Source organism: Leguminivora glycinivorella, chromosome 2 (assembly GCF_023078275.1).
Source record: "Leguminivora glycinivorella isolate SPB_JAAS2020 chromosome 2, LegGlyc_1.1, whole genome shotgun sequence".
In the NCBI taxonomy this organism is placed as follows: Eukaryota; Metazoa; Arthropoda; class Insecta; order Lepidoptera; family Tortricidae; genus Leguminivora; species Leguminivora glycinivorella.
Window position 1 is genome coordinate 20,139,942 of NC_062972.1, and position 23,811 is coordinate 20,163,752.

A 23,811-nucleotide genomic window follows, 5' to 3' on the forward strand; every position below is an offset into this window, starting at 1 on the left:
TATTTATTAATTAAATTTTGCTGACAACATGAATGACCTAGAATTACCTAGCCTTTTCTATTCTACGTCCATCTTTTATGAAGGGCCAATGCCAAGTGATTGGTTCACCAATGTGTAAACAGCGACTCTTATCTTGGCCAAGGGGCTGCTCCAAGGGTTGGCCCAACCGTTGGCCCCATGTGTACAGCGGCCTTTAGGCTTCCCACAGACAGTCTTAAAAATTCATAATCTTAAAAAAACTTGTATGCAATCTGACAGTTCAAATCTGTCAGTGTCTTGTCAGTGTCAGTTGGAACTGTCAGATTGCATACAAGTTTTTTTTAAGATTATGAATTTTTAAGACTGTCTGTGGGAAGCCTTAAGGCCATTAATTTTACAAATTGTCACGCATTGCCAATTTGCCCTTGATCATTGCAATTTTGTTAACCTTTTTACCGCTACGTGTCGTGAGTTATCTTGATTGGCGGCGGCGGCGCTGATTCTTAGTGAGTACTGTTAGCTTTCGACATTGAGTTCATAATTTTCATTGATTTTATATGTTTACTGGCCTTTATCAAATTATCGGTAGATATAAACGTGCCTGAATAAGATTGGCCCTTTTAAAAAAATAAAACATTAGGCGGGAACCGCATAAATCTTGACAGATGTCACCGTGAAAAAAAGATATAATCGGCATTATGGAAAAACTAGAAAAACAACCGTATAACCAAGCTGTGATAATTTTAGGAATTTGTGTATTGTATTATTAATATCGACTGTGATTGTAACCCAAACTGTTCAGTATGAGATTGGCATTGTAATAAAACAACGAGCAAGGAGAAGTTCTTTCATTTAAGACCAGAACATAGCCTTCAGTTCAGCAAGAGGGATCAAAGGCTTACTGTCGCGGTGTCGCCTAAACCACGTCCACAACTTTATGAACGGCAGGTAAACAAGTTAATCTGTATTTTTGAGTATTGGAGACCGAGTTATATGATAAAATGATATTAGTGGTCATATAACTGGTAATATCAACAAGTATGGGAAGTGATCGGGTCATACCGATTGTTTGGAATGGACTTGCTAAGTTATGGATTGAGATACAGACACTTATGAGTGGAAAATGTTGTTTTCGTGTTTATGCAGAATACTTATTCTAATTACTTGTGATAGCAAAGGATTGCATCAAATAGTATTACTCTCTGAATGACCTGTTTTAATTCAGGAATGAATGAGCATCAGTAATCAGTATATTTTATTGCTTTCATAGACTTCAGGTCAAAGAAACAAACATCCATACTTAATATTATAAATGGGAAAGTGTGTGTGTCTGTTTGTTTGTCTGTCTTTCATGGCAAAATGGAGCGACAAATTGACATGTTTTTTTTTAAGTGAAGATGGTTGGAGGGATGGAGGGTGACATAGGCTACTTTTTGTCTCTTTCTAACGCGAGCGAAGCCACAGGAAATAGCTAGTGAAATATAAACTGAACAATGTTTTATAAACACATGGGATAATTTCTTTTTGGAATAAATACTAATGATGTCTAACTTATTCAGTAATGATAATTATTTCAGAACTAGTTTCACTGTCATATTTCAGTTTAGTGTAAATATTTCATTTTGTGCTTTGAAGTCAAGTGACATCATAATCATTTTATTGGCTTTCAATTCTTTTACCGTTTACTTTTGTCTAGTGTGCTCAAATGTCAGTTGCTTGAAAGTCACATGCCTTTTTGGAGCTCATCTATTCAGGATGAAGTTGATGGGGATGAACTTTAATTAACATTAAGTTTAACATTGTTGTTTTTGTGTATCAGACTAGGAATGTATTAATCTTTTGACATTGACAGTTTATTTAGTCATTGGTGTTGGATTTCTGTCTAAGCTACTACATTTAAAGTATGACTACAAGGTATAGCAAGAAATCAATGATGGTAAATTATGAGGATGTTAAGCTAAGGATCAGGGTGTTGTATATAAGAAAAACAAACCATAATAAAGAAAAACAAACCATAATAGTGACAGCTCTGGACTAAGGAGGTGGCCGGTGACATGTGTTGTTTGTCTCAACACTAGTGATCCATTTTTTTTTGTTACATGTACAAAAACATATTGAAAAAGTTTTCCTGTATATTACACATCTAATATACTTGTAATTCTACATAAAATTGTTTTACATAGGTAATGTGGTTAAAGGAGGAAGTGAATATTTAGGTACTATAAATAAGAAGGAGGAAGAGGTAATAAAAGGGGAATTTAAAATAAAGCTTGTCTAACATATAATTATAATTTGCAGATTGGATGGTGGTACTGATTGAGGAGGAGGATCAGTACAGCTAGCAATTAATGCTGATGAACTTAGCTGCTGCACTAGGATAAAACAGCAGAGAGGTCCAGGATATGGCCATGAATCAAGGATGAAGAACCCGGCACAAATTAATGCTGATGATGGTCTTAGCTGAGGCTTTAGGCTAAGACATCAGGGAGGTCAAGGATACGGTCATGATTTAAGGAGTGCATTGGGTTCAAGGATGGAGAACCCGGCACAAATTAATGCTGATTGTCTTAGCTGTGGTGTTAGGCTATGGCATCAGGGAGGTCAAGGATACAGTCATGATTTAAGGAGTGTGTTGGGTTCAGGGATGGAGAACCCGGCACAGATTAATGCTGTAGGTCTTAGCTGTGGTGTTAGGCTGAGACATCAGGCAGGTTGAGGACACGGCCATGATTTAAGGACTGCTTTGGGTTCAAGGACGGAGAACACAAATGGTTTCAAGATTTTAGGACGAGTGGTTTCTTGGTTTTGTTTGGAGCAACTCTTATAAGGAAGGTTGGAGAAGTGAGCACTGGAGGTTGAGGGACTATTTTTCAACATCATCTGGGTCTGGTGGCAGTTCATCACCTCAACTTAGGAAATGATGTCGCGGATCAAGTATAGTGTTATATTAAATCAATTCCTTAGTATTCTTGACAAGGTCAAGAGTTCAGACAAACATAAGTTATCCTATAGGGTAGCTAAGACTTGTTATCAAGGATTATCCACCTTTTTATTTACATGGGATGGAGAGAAAAATTTATAGAATCCTTTCCTTGTCGAGAAGACTATGATAAACTTCTTTCATATATGTAATTTTAGTAAGGAAAGTAAAACATCATGTGAAAAGATAGGATATCTTGAAATTTATTGCCATAGAAATAAAAACACTGATTAAAGGAATGAAACTCAAACAACTACTAGTGATAGGACGTATTTGTGAAATTTGTAAGGTGTCAGAATCGGTGCTCGCGGTGATTTCATTCAAAGGAAATAGTAAGTCCAATGTACTTAGGATATGTTTAGGAAAGTGAACGATAGAGGGCGTGAAGGGCAATTGAACGCAAAACTGACGCGTACAAATATATACCGTGGTGCAAGTTGTTACTAGACGTCACTATTACCATTTACCACTGCAAACTGGTTGGCTGGGTGTAAGTATTTCGCTAGATGTCGCTGTACCATCTGCAAACTAGCGAAAGGCGTTCTACGTATGGTTAGTTGTATTTAATTGGCTGTGATTTCTTGGAGAGATGGGTGTTGATAAATAATAATAAATAAATAAATAAATATTATAGGACATTCTTACACAGATCACACAGTGGTTGAAAAATTGCATTTGATCTTTTAATGTGCTAATGTTCTGGATAGTGTTCGCGCCTGGAGGCTTTTACACATGATGATTGTAATTTGGTTGTATTAGGCTCGGATTCTGTGTGAAAAATAAACCTAATTAAAAGTCCCGTCATAAATATGTGACATTCCATGTCAAAAGGGTGCACATGCTTTGTATGTTATAAGGAACCTTAATAATAGATGGCGATGCATTCGAATATCTTGATAAGTTGATAACTCTATCATACTATTCAATTTTCATATTTAGATTGTCGCGCTGACAATGTTGTGTTACATTTCAAACAATTCGTTAATATCATGGCATGATCAATTAGTCATTTGTAGGGTTCCGTATTTCAATTTATTGTGTGATGCATTTTCATTGGATAAAGCAGTTATTTGTTCGGGGATCCAATTCTAAATTTTTGGGCCAACGGTATAATATGTCCTTTTGGTAGATTTGGTCAATCTGAAGTTGGATGTTTTTGCCACGCCCCTATTCCTGTTCCTTAAGCGTCTCAAGTTGACGACCCTGTGTGGAAATATGTCAATGTGGGTTCTTACGAGCTTTAAAATGTTAAAATATATTGCGATGGTAATGTCATGGTTCATAATGATATATAAATAGTTGTCGAGCTGGCAAACCGGAGGGCGAGTTGGCTATTATTCTTATAGCTCGCTTCTGCAACACGAGTACACCATGCCGGTCAGCGACGACGCTTCTGAAATTCTAGACTAGTTTGGCACAGAATGGAAAAGGACAAAATAACTACTTCGTACTGCTGCTGCAGAATTATGCTGGACTCCTAGACACCCCTAGAGTATGTAGAGGACCATAGAGGACTACATCTACCTGAGGACACTTTAATTTCATTTAAACAAGACTTAGAAAAAGAAATTGAAAGAAGAGTAAATCGAACATGGAACAAGTATTGGTCATTAAAGGAAATTTCAAAGGTAAAAATGTCTACAAAACAAAAATGAAGACTAAAGCAATGGAAATTTGCCTATTTATTACCCTGCCTTATATATGCATGCCAAACCTGGCCCACTAGGAGAGAAACATTTAGGAGAATAAAAGCATGTCAGGGAGGAGTTCAAGGAGGCTACCTAGGACTGAGACTGGAAGATGGAGTAAAAAAATAAACGTTCGAAAGAGGACCGGGGCAAATGAGCAGTTAAGCAGGTATTACGCTTTAAATGGAGATAGGCCGGACACGCAAGGAACCGAGGACGGACACTGGCCAAATGTGGTAAGCGAGTGGCTAACCCAGGGAAAGAGAAGAAGTGGAAAACCACTCATAAGATGGAGCGACGGCATAAAAAAAAAATAGTAGGCTACAGCTGGCCAGAAGTAGCAAAAGGAAGAGAATGCTGGAAAGCATTGGAGGAGGCTTTACCGTTCAGGGTGGTCCTTATGAAGATGATGAAGAAGATAAAAAAAAAAACATAACTGTAAATATTTATCAAGAAAATAAAAGCTTATATTATATTATTATATGTTTGTGCTTGAGGAAGAACAAGGACAGTATTTTGGGTGCGAAACAGATTCCTGCTAACTTAGTGCGTGCATACTAATTCAATTTGGGTGTCCCATTTTAGCAATTGGTCGAGGGTAACGCTCAAAATTTGGCAGAGGTGACGTGCGGAAGGATTGTGTTGTTCATGGTAACTACTGGCGGTCTCCTTCCTAGGTTAAAGTGGAGAACCTGAGTTATTGATACATTTAAGGACGAGCCCATTAACGAAACCAATGTACTAGGAGTTTATGTACGTCACGGGTGATTGACGTCTTGAAGCTATCGTTGTTCGGAGCAGTTAGTATGTCGTCAGCAAAAACATACATTTGTATTAGAAAGCATAGATTGGGCCATGGACGAGCCCTAGGGGATCCCAATATCTACAGAACCACAGTCAGATTTTACCGAACCACTATTTATTACAACGGATTGCTGTCTTTCCTATAAGAAATCGGCCATGAACTTTAAAACAGAGGCACCTGGACCGTGGTACTCAAACTTTTTGATTAGGACGTTGTGATCGCAAAGGTCAAAAGCATTCGTCATGTCGCAAACGACAATGGTTACATGTAAATGGTTCTCTTTAATAAGTGAGACACATGAGCGATTTCGTCGATAGGCAAATTGTTTTGTGTGTATTAATTGAAACTTTTCTAAAAAGTTATGCGGCCGATTACTCACTCCCGCTTTTAAAACTTTGGACATAGTGGGAATTATACTTATTGGCCTAGGTATAGTTCCTCAACTCATCTTTCTGACTTTTGCCTTTATAAACGGGAACGACTGTTACATTTTTAAGTATGGTGGGTAAATACCTACTTTAATAATAAAAAAATGTTAGTTAACTGAACTATGCCTAGGTAGTCCAACTTTGAGCATTAGCAACATAGTTGAGGTATCATATACATATATACCACAGGTGTTTTTCTTGTAACAATATTTGTCGCTATATGATTTTATACAACTCATCAAAGGTAAACCGAGACCGATAACTTAACGGAAACGGGACTTGAGGTGCACGAATGTGTAAGAGGTACTTCATTAGTCAGTTCCGGGCGAGCGATAGGTGCATTTGCAGCAGATAAAAAAAATTGATATCTTAGCTAACCGGTTCCGCGATGTGTATTGTTCGTCCCGGCTATCTTTTAACGAGTCCAGATTGCATTGTCGCTTGCTGGAGACGCGTGACGTGACGGTGTTTACGATTTGCCAGAGAGTGTTTAGTTGATAACCACTACTTTGTAACGTTTTAGCGTAGTATTCGCGTTGTGCGATGTGCGTGTGATAGAGATTGTTTAAATTATTAATATTTTGATTGTGATATAATTAGTTTCAATATCTCATTACTATGCGGGTGTTTTTGAGCGATTTCAATTAACTGGACGAGAAGTTTTTTTTTATTTTATTATTAAGTCGTTTGTGACCCACGGATAGTTATATTTCTTGTGTGTTTGTACAAGACTGTATGGAAAACAGATACTGGCAACGTTATTTGAAATATAATGGATGTTAAATGTGTGATTTGAGCATTTTGTTAGATTTTTGGCCAATCAACCGAATAAAGATGTTTTTTTTATATACTCTATGACAGTAGTTACGCTATACATGTTAAGTTTATTGGATTAAATTTCTTGTTGTGTTTCGGATTAAATTATTATTCCATACGACTATCGGTTTTGTTATATCTTATGATCTATTTTTGTTTGTTAATGTAAAATTGAATGACAATGTTGGTATGCCTATAGGTGCAAAATTTAATAAGTAGGTACAAATTCATTGTTTTTTTTTATCGCTGATCTCTAAGCATATTATCTAATTGATAGTTGATACTCGTAGTTCCAGTCGTGACACTGAGAAATGCTCAAGGCGAAGGGACTCGCTTAACAACGAGGATGGCCGATGTACTTATTGCACTCTTCCTGTTACTGTTGTATAGTCGTATTATTATTGTCTGAAAAATGGAGCCTTTGATTTTTTTTTATTGTTATTATTGATGTTATTGATAAGTTTGCTATTGTCGTAAATTTTATTGTATAGTTGTGTTATCATTAACAAGCATGTCAACACCTGGAGGATTAGGTATGTTACCATTACCGTTGTATCAGACGAATGATTATTGTCTGAAACATGCAGCTTTTGATTTATTTGTTGTTAATTTATGTTTTTGAATAGTTTTCTATTGTTGAAACTCGTAACTTTTATTGAAGTTATGTTATCATTACAAGCAATGTTCAATGATATGTTATCATTACCACTGTTGATCTCTAAACTAGTAGGCATAGGAAGTAGGTTTGTGTTATGTCAACAACCTAGGGATCGGTTGCACCAATCCGTCTGTTAACGAATTAAACGTTTGTAATATTTTTGTATGGTAATGTCCGTAGACTTCTGCTGCGAGACGTTGATGTGCCTGCTAGCTGTTGTCTGCGGGTGATGCAACTGGTCCTAAGCGAAGGGCCTCGCTTACACAGGAAGGCCGAGCTGTTAGCTTTCGACATTGAGTTCATAATTTTCATTGATTTTATATGTTTACTGGCCTTTATCAAATTATCGGTAGATATAAACGTGCCTGAATAAGATTGGCCCTTTTAAAAAAATAAAACATTAGGCGGGAACCGCATAAATCTTGACAGATGTCACCGTGAAAAAAAGATATAATCGGCATTATGGAAAAACTAGAAAAACAACCGTATAACCAAGCTGTGATAATTTTAGGAATTTGTGTATTGTATTATTAATATCGACTGTGATTGTAACCCAAACTGTTCAGTATGAGATTGGCATTGTAATAAAACAACGAGCAAGGAGAAGTTCTTTCATTTAAGACCAGAACATAGCCTTCAGTACCTACTGAGTAAGTACCTACTATATTCTTCACCAAAACACTGTTTTAAATTACAAGTTGTAAGTGTTTTATGCCAAACTAGATTGGCGTATGAGTGATATGAGATACGTAGCGTCTTCTTAGTAGTCTGTGGATATGAGTCATATGCCTTATTCTAATTGCTAAGTAAAATAATGAAACGGTATCAACTTGTATGAACTATTAAATCAATAAACATGCTGAATGTAGGTAGTAGGTAACTGATTACTGAAATTTAACTAGAGCAAACAATCATATTAAATTAAAATATGTTTTGATTATGGAATTATCGGAATACCGGTGCGGTGACGGTGATTGTTAGAAATGGAACTTAATTTAAGCTGCTCTGATTGAAAGTCATTATTACGGTCTATGATATTTTATTGTGAAAGAGTTTGCAATAAACGATCAACGACACTGTTTAGGTTTACAATCTTATCAGTAGGTAGATAGTCCCGATCTATAAAAGTAGGTACCTACTTATTCCAAAGTTATACTTAGTTCATAAGTTTTTATATTTTCATACGGTAAGTACGCGAAAAAGAAATGGTAACAATTACAAATTTATAGTTTTAGTTCATAGTGATGTGATGTTTTTATACACCGTGTTTTTTAACTCCGATAATCTCACGGTCACGAGTGCATGCCTGAGGTGATAACTTTCTCCAAGACTCCGGTATTCTAATCAATTCTTAGGGCCTGTGCCCTGTTATTAAAAACTTACAAGTCTACAAGTTCACAAGTTACACTTTACAAGCAAATTTTTACAAGTACGTGTAAATTATGTTTATCAAAGATTTGTAAAATTACACACTTGTAAATTCTAAAATCAAAATAATGTACCTCCACCACCCGCCACCATGTTTTTTCCCCGCCATGTCACTTTTTTTGTTTTTGAATGGTTGTGGTCTAAATACATGGCTGAATAGTATAATGTCTATGTGATTGATATATATAAAAAAATACGAATTCCCTTTTCGCACGTGTATCGTAGGAAATTTTCTGCCACATATGGCCATTTCAATTTTTGACATAGTCACGTATAAGCTAATTGATATAAATCGACAAATGCCTACATGGACTTTCAATAGGGACTGAGCTCACACTTTTTTTGCCATACTAAACTGAACTTTATCACCGGTGTAGAAAGGCGTTCTTATCAGACTAGTAAAAGTGTGTCCACATGAAAGGGTCAAAGTTGGGGCTGGTGTCCCTCTCGCACGTGTGACCAGTGTTGAAGAGATTACTATAGTAGTAGTATTTTTACCTGTATGATAACTAAGTTTATAAACGAAGAACGACGAAGGCTGTGAGGCATTTGTGTTGTATGGTGTTGGACATTTGCAGTTTGTTTCTTTGTCAATTTTGTGTAGATTAATTGGTTAATTATTTTTTAATGGTAAATTTTTTTGAATATTGTATAACTGGCTTTATTAATAGTGTGTGAACCTGCCTTAGAAATCTATATTATTTGTGGTCATGGTTCGTTAATATTTCTTGTAAGTGGGTAGCTTTTGCACATTTTAATTTTTCCTCAGTCACCCGTTGACCACGAACGCTGTAAAGAGTTCGAAACGTCGGGATGTATTTTAAATTCATTATACGCGATTTAATCCGTTTCCATAGTTTTATTTCATAAGTTTATAAACTTCTTAAATTATTTTTGTATTATATCGAGGCAAGGATATTAATACCTTGTAACGAATTGGTAAGTCATTATTATGAAGCCATAAAACCAAAGATTTGTGCAATTATAAAAAAACCTTTAATTCGGTATTAGCAGGCCTGTCCCACTCGCGCGTGTAGGTATCGAATCGTAAGCGCCCCTTGCAAGTGGCAATCAGTGGGGCCTCACAGGCGAGCGGTGACGCACGCGCGAGAGGTGTTCGTCGCATACCTACGTACTGTTTCGACCGCTGTCACAGAATTGATACGAGTATTAATAATCTGATAACAATAAAAAGGCTAAAGAAATATTGTGCAGTGTTTTAGCTGTCTTAACACGGATTGCGAACCAAATTTAACTTTATTTAAGCTCCCTAAGGACGATAAAAGGTAAGAACTATTTTTAAATTGATATTATTATTATAGGTTTACATCTAATACCATTACTTATCATTATATGATAATACTAAATAGGTTTAATACTTCTAGGTAAGTATAATAGATACTAGTTGGTAGGGTGTTTCATTTTTCCAAAATGTTGATTTATCTTTGACTTCGCTTTTCTTCTTGTTTTTACACCTATACAGAGCCCATATACCAAAAATCAGGGAAATCGGACAATATTTAGAGGTCGCACACTGTGGCAACTTTTGTCTGAAGAAGTTAGTATGGGCGCAGGAAAGGCTAGAAACAAAACTTATGTAACTTTTTGTAGTAGGTGGTTTAAAAGTGATTTTAATGAAAAGATTTAATATTGAAGCAAGTTCTTTTAAAAAAATTACTAGTTGACGTGGCATTTAGTTTCTAGGCAAGGTTCCTTATGGTATTTTTTGGACGCTCGACTTCCTTCTAAGGAACAAGTTTTTTTGGTTTTTTGTCCTGTTTTTGGCATGAAGCAGTGGTCTCTCGGCCCTCTCGGGGCACTGATAACAGGATAGGTGGATGATATCAAGCGGCACATTGGCTATCACCAGGTCCGCCATGGACCAGCTCGGCAAAATAATGGAGAATCTTCATCACAAATGCCACTAAAATGCGACTTTGTCAGAGCATTAGTATCTCCCAATTTTCCCATATTTCTTTACGGTGCTGAGACGTGGACTTCAAGGGAAAAGAAGATAGATTTCCTAGAAATGTGGTGCTGCAGAAGAAAGCTAAGAGTATCCTGGACAAGGTTCAGATGCGATGGACCAGCCAAGTCAAGGCTGCACTTAGTGGCCCACTCTACGAATGCGTAAGGAATGTCGATGCATTGTTAAGCTTGCTACCACCCCTGATGTGACGACCACGACCACTCTACCAAGAGTGTGACGACAAAGAAGAAAACAAGATCGTTCTTTGACTTAAGTATATTGACCGGGATATAAACCCTACTTTCCTTTTTGATTTTTGTCTTCGAACTATTTAATGTCAAGGATGTTAGCGATTATTGTAGCCCTAACACCAGACTTGGTCGATAGTCTAACAATAGTCTATCATACCGCAAAGAAGAGTAAGTATACCTATATATTTAATAATAAAAATTAACGCTCCAGTCAAAGATGAAGAGCAAAACGGTTCTCGCTGAAAGTCGTCGAACATCACAGAAAATGCGTTACTACTTGCGAACAAAAGATAAGGTTGTGGCTTACACATGTAAGCTAAATGATGATGATGACTTATTTTATCAAGAATGGATGTTACAACTGTTGTATTTTATAAGTTTACTTTTACTTTCAAATAAGTAACAACTACTCTATTGTTTTATTTGAAAATAAAATTGAGTAACATTACTTTTTAGCGACTTTTTTTCAAACTGTTCATCCAGTGCGACCTCTAAACAACGTCCAAATCACTTGAAATTTGGTATATAGGCGTTTAAGATAAGCTAGAACCGAAAGCCGAGCGAAGTCGGAAAAAATATCACAATTTTATTTTTCCCATACAAATATGAAACACCCTACTAGTTGGGTTACCAAAATAAGTAGGTAGGTACCTTATTAATGTAGGTAGGTAATAAGTACTGGGTTGGTGTTATTTAAATATTAAGATTATATTATTTTTTATAAGGAGACTACCCTATATCGTCAGAAAAGGTACGAGTTACGCGATAGAAAGAGAGCGCGCTTCTACGTCAATATAATTGTAGGCATTTAGCGTTGCGCGGTCGGAATTTCAACTTAATAGTATCGTAGCGCGAGTCGTTATTTCTTTAGATGGGCTGTTGGAGTGGGCTTTCTGTACTTGTACTAATATGTATTCTGTGGTATTAGTAGATTTAGTAGTAACTTTGAATATTGACTGGTATCCCCAAATAATGCCAGTGATGACGTCATTCAAATAATTTTGACGGTGGCAATAAGTGCGAGAGGGACACCAGCCCCAACTTTACCCTCTCATGTGGACACACTTTTTGGCCTAACAACTCAATCTAGCTTAATAATATATAAATCTATGAATGCCTATTCGATAGAAGCGGAATTGTAAAATAATATATTCACATCACTCATTGAAAGGCTACTTTTTTCCCTGTTAGGAGGGAGCAAAGTTGCACTTTTCCTTCAAGGACTTCATGTTGTCAGTATAGAATATTAACAAAACGAAAAGAGTTTTTACATAATATAATCTATAAAAACGAGTGTCGATTAAGTGCGTAATACTTTTACAACAGCAATAATTCTATGTTGGGATTTCCTCATAGGTGATGCTGATGTTAAAATCGGCACATACTTAGTAGAAAAATTTGTTGTTCTTAAAATATGTTCTTAAATTTCTGTATGACTGTTTGTTTCTAAATAAAAGAAAAAGAATAAAAAAAACATTTCCACCTTGGAAGATGGGGAGTTAACACTTGAATCCCTCGCTATGCTCAGGATTCAATTTACGCCCTAGCTGTAAATATGTAATTTTGCTCCCTTCTAACATAATACTTATTGTATGAACATGACTATTATAAATTTGGTTCCGTGGCTCTTTCACCGTATTCATCGTCACTTGAATCATTTGGCCACATTTTGAAATAATATCTAATTAAAAACACCAACCAACCGACACTTGTGAAATGTGAACTTGTGACACGGAATAGAGTCTCCGGACACTAAGGTTTTTGTGTCATTTTTTACAAGTTGTAACTTACAAGTAATATTTTGATAAACCAATGCCCTGTTTATCAAAACTTACAAGCCTTGTATTACAAGCATTTTGCCTGTAAAATTATTCATTATTACAAGAAAGTGTTTATCAAAACTTCACTTGTAGACTACAAGTTACAAGTGACGTTTTTAATTTTACAAGTATATTTTTACACGTATATTCGTGATTTTGTTTATCAAAATATTACTTGTACTTGTTACAACTTGTAAAAAATGACGCAAAAACCTTAGTGTCCGGAGACCCTCTATTCCGTATTACAAGTTCACAAGTGTCGGTTGGTTGGTGTTTTAATTAGATTTTATTTCAAAATGTGGCTAAATGATTCGTGTGGAACGGAACCACGAACCACGGAATCAGATTTATAATAGTCATGTTCATACAATAAAAAATATAGTAGATTATGTTAGAAGAGAGCAAAATTACATATTTACAGCGAGAGCGTAAATCGAATCCTGAGCATAGCGAGGGATTCAAGTGTTAACAAAAGGTGGAAATTTTGTTAATATTATATACTGATAACATGAAGTCCTTGAAGGAAAAGTGCAACTTTGCTCCCTCTTCACAGAGAAAAAAGTAGCCTTTCCCTTGAGTGATGTGAAAATATCATTTTAAAATCCCGCTTCTAACGAATAGCATTTGTCGAATTATATCAATAAGCTCACTAATTCCAATAAGGTCTAGTTAACCCTTCAGGTTGAATGTCAGATGGCAGTCGCTTTAGTAAAAACTAGTGCCTATGCCAAATCTTGGGATTAGTTGTCAAAGCGGACCCCAGCCTCCATGAGCCATGGCAAATGGCGGGATAACGCAAGGAGGATGATGATGATATCAATTCATAACTCATACATGACTATGTCAAAAATTTAAATGGCCATGTGCCGGAAAAAAAAATTATATGTCAGACACAGACGTTATACTATTCAGCCATGTATTTAATTAGTCCACAACCGTTTAAAAACAAAAAACTAGTGACAGTGCGGGGACAGAACATGGTGGCGGTACATTAATTTGATTTTAGAAGTTACAAGAATTACAAGTAAAAATTTACAAGTGTGTAATTTTACAATCCTTGTAGGTTTTTTTTGATAAACATAATTTATACGTACTTGTGATTTTTTTCTTGTAACGTGTAACTTGTGAACTTGTAGACTTGTAATATTTGATAAACAGGGCACAAGTCACGAATACACGTGTAAAAATATACTTGTAAAATTAAAAACGCCACTTGTAACTTGTAGTCTACAAGTGAAGTTTTGATAAACACGTTCTTGTAATAATGGAAAATTTTACAGGCAAAAATAAATGCTTGTAATACAAGGCTTGTAAGTTTTGATAAACAGCCCGCACTGGGGCCCGTTTCTCGAAAGTTACAAGCCTTGTATTACAAGTGCGCGAACTGTCAAATCGTATGGGTTGTCATGGAAACACACTTGTAATACAAGGCTTGTACCTTTCGAGAAACAAACTGCTTTAACCTTTATTATCACCATAGCCATAACTCCGTCTAGACACAGATTAATATTAAGTTACTAAAGATTTCTTTTTGTAAAATCTTCTTTATTTCATGGTTATACTCTCCTGTGGCGTCTTTATTTAGGGTTCCGTACCTCAAAGAGGAAAAACGGAACCCTTATAGGATCACTCGGTGTCTGTCTGTCCGTCTGTCACAGCCAATTTTCTCCGAAATTTAACTACTGGAGCGATTTACTTGAAATATGGTACACATATGTAAACCTGTGACCCAAAGACGGACATGTAATTTAATTAAATGAAATTTAATCATAGAGGCCACTTTTAAAAAGAAAAAGGGGGGTAAAAGTGAAAATTAAAAATCAAAGTTTTTTAAACTATATTGTGTTACATATCAAATGAAAGAGCATTTTATGAGTATCCCAAATATATATATTTTTATATTTTTTATTTTGGTAATTTAGAAGTAATTTAAGAAAATAGGCAAAAAATGTCCATTCCCTCCCCCCCCTATCTCCGAAACTACTTAGCGCAAAATTTAAAAAAAAATACACGAGATAGCCCTCTACTCTACCTGTAGATTACAGGAAAACCTAATAGAAATCTACAATCAAGCGTAAGTCGGACTTAAGAGAAAAAACTCAAATTAAGATTTTCACTCACTGCCGCTGCAATGCAAGTAGTTACTTAAATGTTTTAAAATTTTGTGAGCGCGTTTGACAGGTAGAAAGAAATTAATTTCTGTTTAGAAATTGTTCAAAATATCGATTATTTGCAAAAATGACTTAAGTTCCTTCAAAAAAGGAGGCCGGCGCTTAAGACCGTTTATAAGTTGACTGTCCAAAATGTTGTCCAAATCGGTCCAAAAAAAGGTCTATATACACGAAAACATAAAATTTGTGCCACCGAAAGCCCAAATCTGAAGTCCATTTTGCTCTATCTCTTATCGTTTCCGAGATATACGAACAATCTTGAAAGTACGAAATTTAGTAAACTTTGCCATCACATATATTAAGGCGCTCATGACCTTTTTGTGTGGAAATGTCGAAATCCGACTCGAGCTTGACCAATTTTCATAGAAAGTTGTGTTTTATTATAGTTTTGAAGGAGGTTCTGGTTTTTAACCCCCAACGCAAATACGACGGAGTGTTATAATAATAAGTAATAGGTTTGACGCTTGACATGTCTGTCTATGGCATCATAGCTCCTGAACGGGTTCCCTCTATTTGGCATAACTTTAATTGTCCGAAACGATTTTCGCATAACAGACTTCGCATAATCGATTTTCGCCGAATGTTAATTTGGCAGAAAACTTATTTGTCATAATCGAAAATAATACGAATAACACATTGTCCGAAAATAAGTTCGCATAATTCTGTTTACGCCGATTGTTTTTATGAATAAAATTAATTCGCATAATTGTATTTGGCATATTTCTTAAAATCAGAATATCCACCCATACTAAATGCTGTTAAGAGAGTCGGTTTGGTTAGGTTAGAACTGCGACCTCAACAAATAAAACATTTTGTCAAGAATTTCGGTTAGGTTAGGTTAGAACTGCAACATTAATATAGTAGTATTACCTATGATAAAAATTCTGCGTAGTAAATTTCCACTAAACCATGTTATGCAGAAATAATTTATGCATAAAAACCATTCGGCGAATAACCTTTATGCATGAAATATATTCGGACAAACAAAAATATGCCTAGACAAATTATGCGTAACTATACTATGCCATTACAGATTATGCGAAAGGTGAATTATGCCAATATAGATTATGCCAAAAAGAATTCTCGATTGTAAAATTATGCCAAAACAAGGGGAACCCTCCTGAACGAATCAATAGTTTTTAATGTTTAAGGTGAATTCGTAGAGTTTTTTTGTACCAGGTTTGTAACAGGCATGCGGTCCGCCTGATGGAAAGCGGTCACTGTAACCTATAGACGCCTGCCACTCAAGGGGTGGCACCTGTAGGTACTTATTTCTAAGGAGGGTCCGGGGTGCCGACGACTCAAAGGACAATAGACAATACTACCATTGAAAGTTTGTACGGAATCCTCGGTGGGCGAGTCCGACTCGCACCTGGCCGGTTTTATACAATGTGCTAACTGCTAACACAACACACAACCGCACCGCACCGTCATCCACATATTATGCTATCCTATAAGTGGAGCGAGTTTTTTTTCTTGCTCTCACTTAACCCCTCGTATGCTTAGACACGGATTCGTGCGTGGGAATTTTAATCTATTGCTTTAAATGTCAAGGTCACTATTTCAATGACCAAAATTGACAGGCCGCATACGAGGGGTTAAATCTGATCTGAACGGCACACTTATAGTGACTTTGGTATTTTTATAAGAACAGCAAGCACTTACATCCAGAACAGTGACATTTGGTGCAGTGGAACTGCTGATGATGGTCAGGACGGAACGGAACTCCTCAAATCTGAACGGCACGCTTATAGCGACTTTGGTATTTTTATAAGAACAGCATGCGCTTACGTCCAGAACAGTGACTTTTGGTGCAGTGGAACTACTGATGATGGTCAGAACCGAACTCCTCAAATCTGAACGGCACACTTATAGTGACTTTAGTATTTTTATAAGAACAGCATGCACTTACGTCCAGAACAGTGACATTTGGTGCAGTGGAACTGCTGATGATGGTCAGGACGGAACTCCTCAAATCTGAACGGCACGCTTATAGCGACTTTGGTATTTTTATAAGAACAGCATGCGCTTACGTCCAGAACAGTGACTTTTGGTGCAGTGGAACTACTGATGATGGTCAGAACCGAACTCCTCAAATCTGAACGGCACGCTTATAGTGACTTTGGTATTTTTATAAGAACAGCTTGCACTTACGTCCAGATCAGTGAGATTTGGTGCAGCGGAACTGCTGATGAAGATCAGATCGGAACTCCTTAAATCTGAACAGCACACTTATAGTGAATTTGGTATTTTTATAAGAATAGCATGCATTTAAGGTCAGAACAGTGACATTTATTTAGTTATGTTTGTTAAGAATATTGAATTTTCAAGTCAAATTTTGTCAAGTTTCGATTTCTTATAATCGGATTCATGAGGAATTGTTGAGAGGAAACTCCTCAAACCTTAACGGTATACGTATATTCATTTGTGTTGCCATCAAATAATTAAAGTATTAAGAGCAGTTTTAAAAAATAACTACACATTTCTACATAATCCAACATTCGCAAGTAGCTTTCACCAGAACCCAAAGGCGGCGGTTTTTTTTTTTCTTAAAAATTATACAAATAATGATCATGAATAATGTTAGTAACGCACAGAGAGGCAAATGCAACTAATCCATTATTAATTAGAGTTCCCACTGGTTATACATATATGGCATGCGTGTTCAGTGGATACATGTGGAATTTAACTTAGTGTAATATAATAATAGAAAAAATGGATCAGTTACAATTGTCCCGCAGTCGGGATTTGCCCCACTGTACCTTAATAATAATGTATATTTTTGTACAGATTGATGCAGAATTGATGTAATTCGTGCTGAAAAATATGGAAAATTTCAAAGAAAAAATATTGAAGTGGTCGCATAAAATAGCCAGTGAACACAAATTTAATGCTGGTTATAAAATAAACGTCCAGCAAGTAACGGGAACGGGTTACTCCAGTGCTACTTTTAAAATCACAGTCTCTGAAGCAAATCGTGAACTAAAAATGTTCGCCAAAATAGCTAATATCATGGAGGACTTGAGGAACAGTTCCTACATAAGATTATTTACCGATGAGTTACACTTCTACACAGACATTACAAAAATATTCAAAGAATTAGAAAATCAGTATAATGTCCTGGAAAAGGATAGATTCCTGATGCCCAAATGTTATGGGGGCGATCTGAAACCCAGAGAAGAGACAATAATATTAGAGGACATGAGTAACAGCGGATTTTCGAGTGTCGACCAACATTTGCCCTTCGACTGGGACTTTGCTTCAAAGTCTGTAGAGCAGTTGGCAAAATTCCATGCTTTTTCTTTTGCTTATGGGGTGCTCAATCCCGCTGGTTTAACTCAAATGCTAGAAAGCAAGCCGTATCACGTGTTTGACTCGCCTGTCATGAGAAGGCTAGGATTTGACCAGACGGTGCCATTGGCATTAGATGTGCTAGATGCCGATCTAAAGCAATTAATGCAGCAGTATTTAGAGAGCCAAGACCGTTTTTCTGAATTTTTGTGCTTGTACAGAAGCGCCAAGCCACGCGTGTTGGCACACGGAGACTACAAGATTAACAACCTCATGACCCGTCAGCATGTTAGTTTATTTTCTGAAAAAATACATAAATTTGTTGATCGACATTATGAAATGGCCATCGGACCCCTACTTAATGTATCATTTTTGCAGGAGGGGCGCCTGGAGATGGTAACAGTGGATTTCCAAAACATCCACGCTAGCAACCCCGCCACAGATCTAGTTTATTTTATCATGTTGGGTTCGGACGCAAAATTCCGGGCGCATAACTTGCGTCGACTTCTTGACCACTACTATGCAGAGTTGGAGAGGGCACTTAGTCGCTTTTGTATGCACATCGAGGACATCTACCCTAAGGATACTTTCGAAGGAGATTGGAACCAGGTATTTACCAAACTATTATCTTTTGTTCTGTTTTTAAAAATATAATATGTGCGTGTGTTTAGTAAAACGTCCCACATTGTCGGTTACCATGAAGGCGAGATTTACTTGTATCTTTATATCAATAAACTGACAAAGTGGCTTTATAATAGCAATCGACAAAGTGGGACGTTTTCCCGTGCACACCCACATATTAATCTATTCAGTACTTTATAACTATCTATTTTAATTGATATCATCTTATTCCTTGTGTTTTCCCGGCATTTTGTCTTGTCTCATGAGAGCGCGCGGTCTGCTTTGGCAACAAATCCCAGGACTTGGCGTAGGAACAAATTTTTACGAAAGTCAGAATCACTATGTTTTCCTTCACTGAAAAGTGACTATCAAATAACATTTTGTACAGTCCAAATCAAATAAATCGGAACTGCCGAGAAGCTCAAGCTGGTAGTTACCATCAAAGCCAAATTGGTAACAGCTTGGTTGGTAGTTACCATCAAAGCCAAACAGTTACCATCGAAGCCAAACTGGTGGAAAATAATAACTGTCGTCCACCCTCCGTGGTGACCAGACACAGGCTGACTAACAAACCAACTGATAGATTAATGTACCTATTTTCCGACAGGCGCTCCCGATCGGGTTACTCGCTGCGCTGATGATCCTGCCGATAACACTGGCAGATCCAGCAGCGATGGCAGCCGGGCAGACAAAGGAAATGACGGAAATCGTTAGTTCCAACGCGACGCTTAGGTCGCGAATAACGGAAATTGTTCGAGACTTCATAGCATGGGGCGTTCTAACGAGATAAACTACAACATAAGATATTTTTAATCATAAGTTAACTGAAGCTTTATCGCTAACATCGGCGATTTGATTACTATTTAGACGACGGAGACAAGATGAACCTCGGGGCAGAAAATGAAATGTATTATTGGGCGACTTGTGCTTATGTTATTAAGTATTTACCTGCTCTTCACGTAAAGTGGAGATGATCTTTTTTACACTTCAATCGGTACTGCTAAAAGTGCTAAACAAAGAATCCTTCCTGAGTATGCCTTGTAATGGTCATGGCCGGTTTTTTTTAAAGTTTATTGCTATTTATTATATATTATTGTTAAAATAACATCTATTATTATCGTATTATCAATCTATTGGCAAAACAATCTCTTGATATATCTACGTCATATCATATCGTGAGATAAAAAATGTAAGATTATAACAGAGATTGAAGTATTGTGGATAATTAGTTCGCTTGTGTAACCAGAGATTCAGTGTTAAATTACATATACAAAATAAATATGATGAGGAAGTGGCTTGTTTATGCAATACTGATTACTGCCTTATTTATAAAGGATTCCCAAGGTACGTTAGGTTAAAGAAATGGAATAAATGTTAAATAAAACATTGCTTGGTAGTGTAATCAAACTATGTTTACAATAGAGTCAGCGCTGCGAATAATTGGTGGAGATGAGGCTCCTTCCAAATTCGGATTTTTCCACGTTTCATTACAAAACTTAACCGGACACCATGTTTGTGGAGGAGCAGTGGTGTCTGACCGACACGTCGTGACAGCGGCACATTGTGTTCAAAAGTAAGCTTGTCTATACCAAACCTAACACCCCCAACGTGTCAATAACAGAACCCGGAAATAAAGTATTTTATGGGAAGTAAAAATTTATAAATTGCCTTTAAATATACTGCGGTATACCTAGAAGAGGATTAATAATTTTTAATATTTCAGTGCTGAACCACAATACATTAAGGCTGTAGTGGGCACGACGAACTTGGATGAGGGAGGCAATTCATACGATCTTGAATCTATACGCATCTTCAATGATTTTAATTTTAGCAACAAGACTAATGACTTGGCTGTTATTAAACTGGCTAAGCCTTTTAATTCAAATGACGTTGAAATAATAGAGATAGATCCAACGAATTTAAATGAAAACGATGAAGTTACTTTAACTGGGTTTGGCGCACGAGAGGTTGGTATATTGTGTTGTCACTGTTCTTTATGATCTGTAGTAGCTCTTATACAATTTTAATGAAATAATAATGTTCTTTAAACTTAAAAAAAACCGCCTTCAAAAATAATCGCATTACAAAACACGGAGAAACTAAAAAGCAAAAAATAATAAACCTTTGAATTCAGATTTCTTATCCTATTGATATTATAAGTATCAGTCCGAATATGCGTACATAAATTAGTGAAAGAATTATCATTTAACTCCTAACCATTGAGGAGTTGACCTTCCATCATCAGCTCAGTCACATAAAATTATTACCATCAGGCATAAATACTGGTGTACCTTTGAAAAATACATTAAAAACATTACAAGTGCCTATACCATTTGAAGAGTTCCCTCGATTTCTCCAAGATTCCATCATCAGACCCCGACTTGGTGCCAATGGGACCATCTCGGGGTTATACCCGTTCGATTAAAAAATAAATTTGAAAATCGGTTCACGATTCTCGGAGATATCAGGTAACATACATATTACATACATACATACAAAAAAAAAACATTCAGTCGAATTGAGAACCTCCTCCATATGCATACAGATTGGTCCCATTTTTCTCAGGACCCAGTTCTGATGATGGGATCCTGGAGAAATCGAGGGAACTCCTCAAATCTGAAAGGCACACATATGGTGATTTTTGTGTTTTTTAAGGAACAGCATGTATTTACGTACGGAACAGTGACATTTGGTGCAGTGGAACTGCTGCTGATGGTCAGAACGGAACTCCTCAAATCTGAACGGCACGCTTATAGTGACTTTAGTATTTTTATAAGAACAGCATGCACTTACGTCTAGAACAGTGATATTTGGTGCAGTGGAACTGCTGATGATGGTCAGAACCGAACTCCTCAAATCTGAACGGCACACTTATAGTGACTTTAGTATTTTTATAAGAACAGCATGCACTTACGTCCAGAAGAGTGACATTTGGTGCAGAGGAAATGCTGATGATGGTCAGAACCGAACTCCTCAAATCTTAACGGCACACTTATAGTGACTTTGGTATTTTTATAAGAACAGCATGCACTTACGCCCAGAACAGTGACATTTGGTGCAGTGGAACTGCTGATGAAGATTAGAACGGAACTCCTTAAATCTGAACGGCACACTTAATAGTGACTTTGGTATTTTTATAAAAATAGCATGCATTTAGAGTGAGTCAGAACAGTGACATTTATTTATGTATGTTAAGAATATTGAGTTTTCAAGTCAAATTTTGTCAAGCTTCGATTTCTTATAATCGGATTCATGAGGAAACTCCTCAAACCTTAACGGTATACGTATATTCATTTGTGTTGCCATCAAATCATCAACATCCTCCTTGCGTTATCCCGGCATTTGCCACGGCTCATGGGAGCCTGGGGTCCGCTTTGACAACTAATCCCAAGATTTGGCCTACGCCAAAAAAACCACTAGTTTTACGAAAGCGACTGCCATCTGACCTTCCAACCCGGAGGGTAACTAGACTTTATTAGGATTAGTCCGGTTTCCTCACGATGTTTTCCTTCACCGAAAAGCGACTGGCAAATATCAAATGACAAATGTGTTGCCATCAAATAATTAATGTATCAAAAGCAGCTTTAAAACATACCTACACATTTCTACATAATCCAACATTCGCAAGTAGCTTTCATCAGAACCCCAAAGGCGACGGTTTTTTTTTCTTAAAAATTATTTTGAAGTCTGTTAAAAATAATATTTTTTAGGTTAATGGTGCATCCAGTCGTTTAATGCACGTCCTTGAACTGACAGTGTTCAGTCAAGAAACATGTCAGTATGCCATGCGTTATACTCGGCCAGTCGATGTAAATATGTTTTGTACGTTCACTAGAATCGGTGAAGGAACCTGCCATGTAAGTAAACATTCCAGACACTCGTGGAATATTGTCTAATACCGTACACGTACGGGTATTTTATGAACAGAAGAAATCCGTTGCTTAATATCCTAGCAGTTAAATACAACCAGTGCGGTGTACTCTGTCATTAATATTATTATCTCATTCTAAGATAAGTTAAGCCTTAATATAATATGTTTGTTTCTTTCCAGGGTGACTCTGGTGGACCGATAGTGAAGAATAAAAAACTAGTTGGTCTTGTTTCATGGGGAATCCCCTGTGCAGTAGGGTTTCCCGATGTACACACACGAATGGCGCCTTTCTTTGATTGGATTCAATCACAGATAAAACAGTTTTGATACAAAAGTTAATGTTTGTGTAATGACAAATAAACCGAAGTATCAGTGTTTGACCGTGTGGAGAATGCACCAGCATCACCTAACTCTTTAGCTTTTGTATGTGTATAATACTTTGAATAAGATTATTAGAATTCATTAAATACTGAAAGAACACCTACTGTAAAGGCTAAGGCAGCACCTAGTTGTCAACCTTACATCCACTATTAGAGAATATTAAACCGAAACTACCTAATAAAGACAGATTTTAACCCGTGCTTGGGAATATCAATCTAATTCTATTATTTAAATGTCAAGGTCACTTTTTCAACGATCAGATTTGACAGGAAGCATAGGGATTAAAGGGGAATCCAGAATATCTAGGTAATTTCTGACATAACATAATACTACAACACCTACGACGACCGGTCAGTCTGAAGCCGATGATTCTGGTATCGAACCCCGTTTAGGTATTTTATTGGTGTGATGAGCACAGATTCCTATTTGTTCCTGAGCCATGGATGTTTTCCTTATATGTAAGTATGTATTTGTATAGGTATACCGTTGTCTGAGTGAGTACGTAGCCAACACGTAACAACAGTCTTCTTGAGCTTACCTGTCACTTTGTGTAACAAGGTCCCTAATATTACATATACAATAATAAAATTGCTTACTTACATTTTAAGTGCATAATGCAAAATGAACGAAAGTGTATCGTTGTGGTATTACGAA

The 23,811-nt window shown here is 36.6% G+C and overlaps 1 protein-coding gene across 5 annotated transcripts; it reads left to right on the forward strand.

The window, feature by feature from the left end:
• The first annotated feature begins 366 nt into the window (after positions 1-366).
• Positions 367-23,371, forward strand: LOC125237160 (chymotrypsin-1-like). Of its 5 annotated transcripts, XM_048144166.1 has the most exons (8): positions 9,835-10,068; positions 17,784-18,572; positions 18,663-18,893; positions 19,513-20,249; positions 20,328-20,478; positions 20,629-20,872; positions 22,616-22,762; positions 22,957-23,371. In XM_048144166.1, exons 4-8 carry the CDS (start codon positions 20,186-20,188, stop codon positions 23,101-23,103), a joined length of 753 nt encoding a protein of 250 aa, XP_048000123.1. In that variant the 5' UTR covers positions 9,835-10,068; positions 17,784-18,572; positions 18,663-18,893; positions 19,513-20,185; the 3' UTR covers positions 23,104-23,371. The 5 variants fall into 5 exon arrangements, with proteins under 5 accessions (XP_048000102.1, XP_048000117.1, XP_048000131.1 ...); XM_048144174.1 differs by lacking the exons at positions 9,835-10,068; positions 17,784-18,572 and adding an exon at positions 7,990-8,004; XM_048144145.1 differs by lacking the exons at positions 9,835-10,068; positions 20,328-20,478; positions 20,629-20,872; positions 22,616-22,762; positions 22,957-23,371 and adding exons at positions 367-488; positions 7,993-8,004 and having other exon boundaries at positions 19,513-20,197.
• The last annotated feature ends 440 nt before the right edge of the window (positions 23,372-23,811 follow it).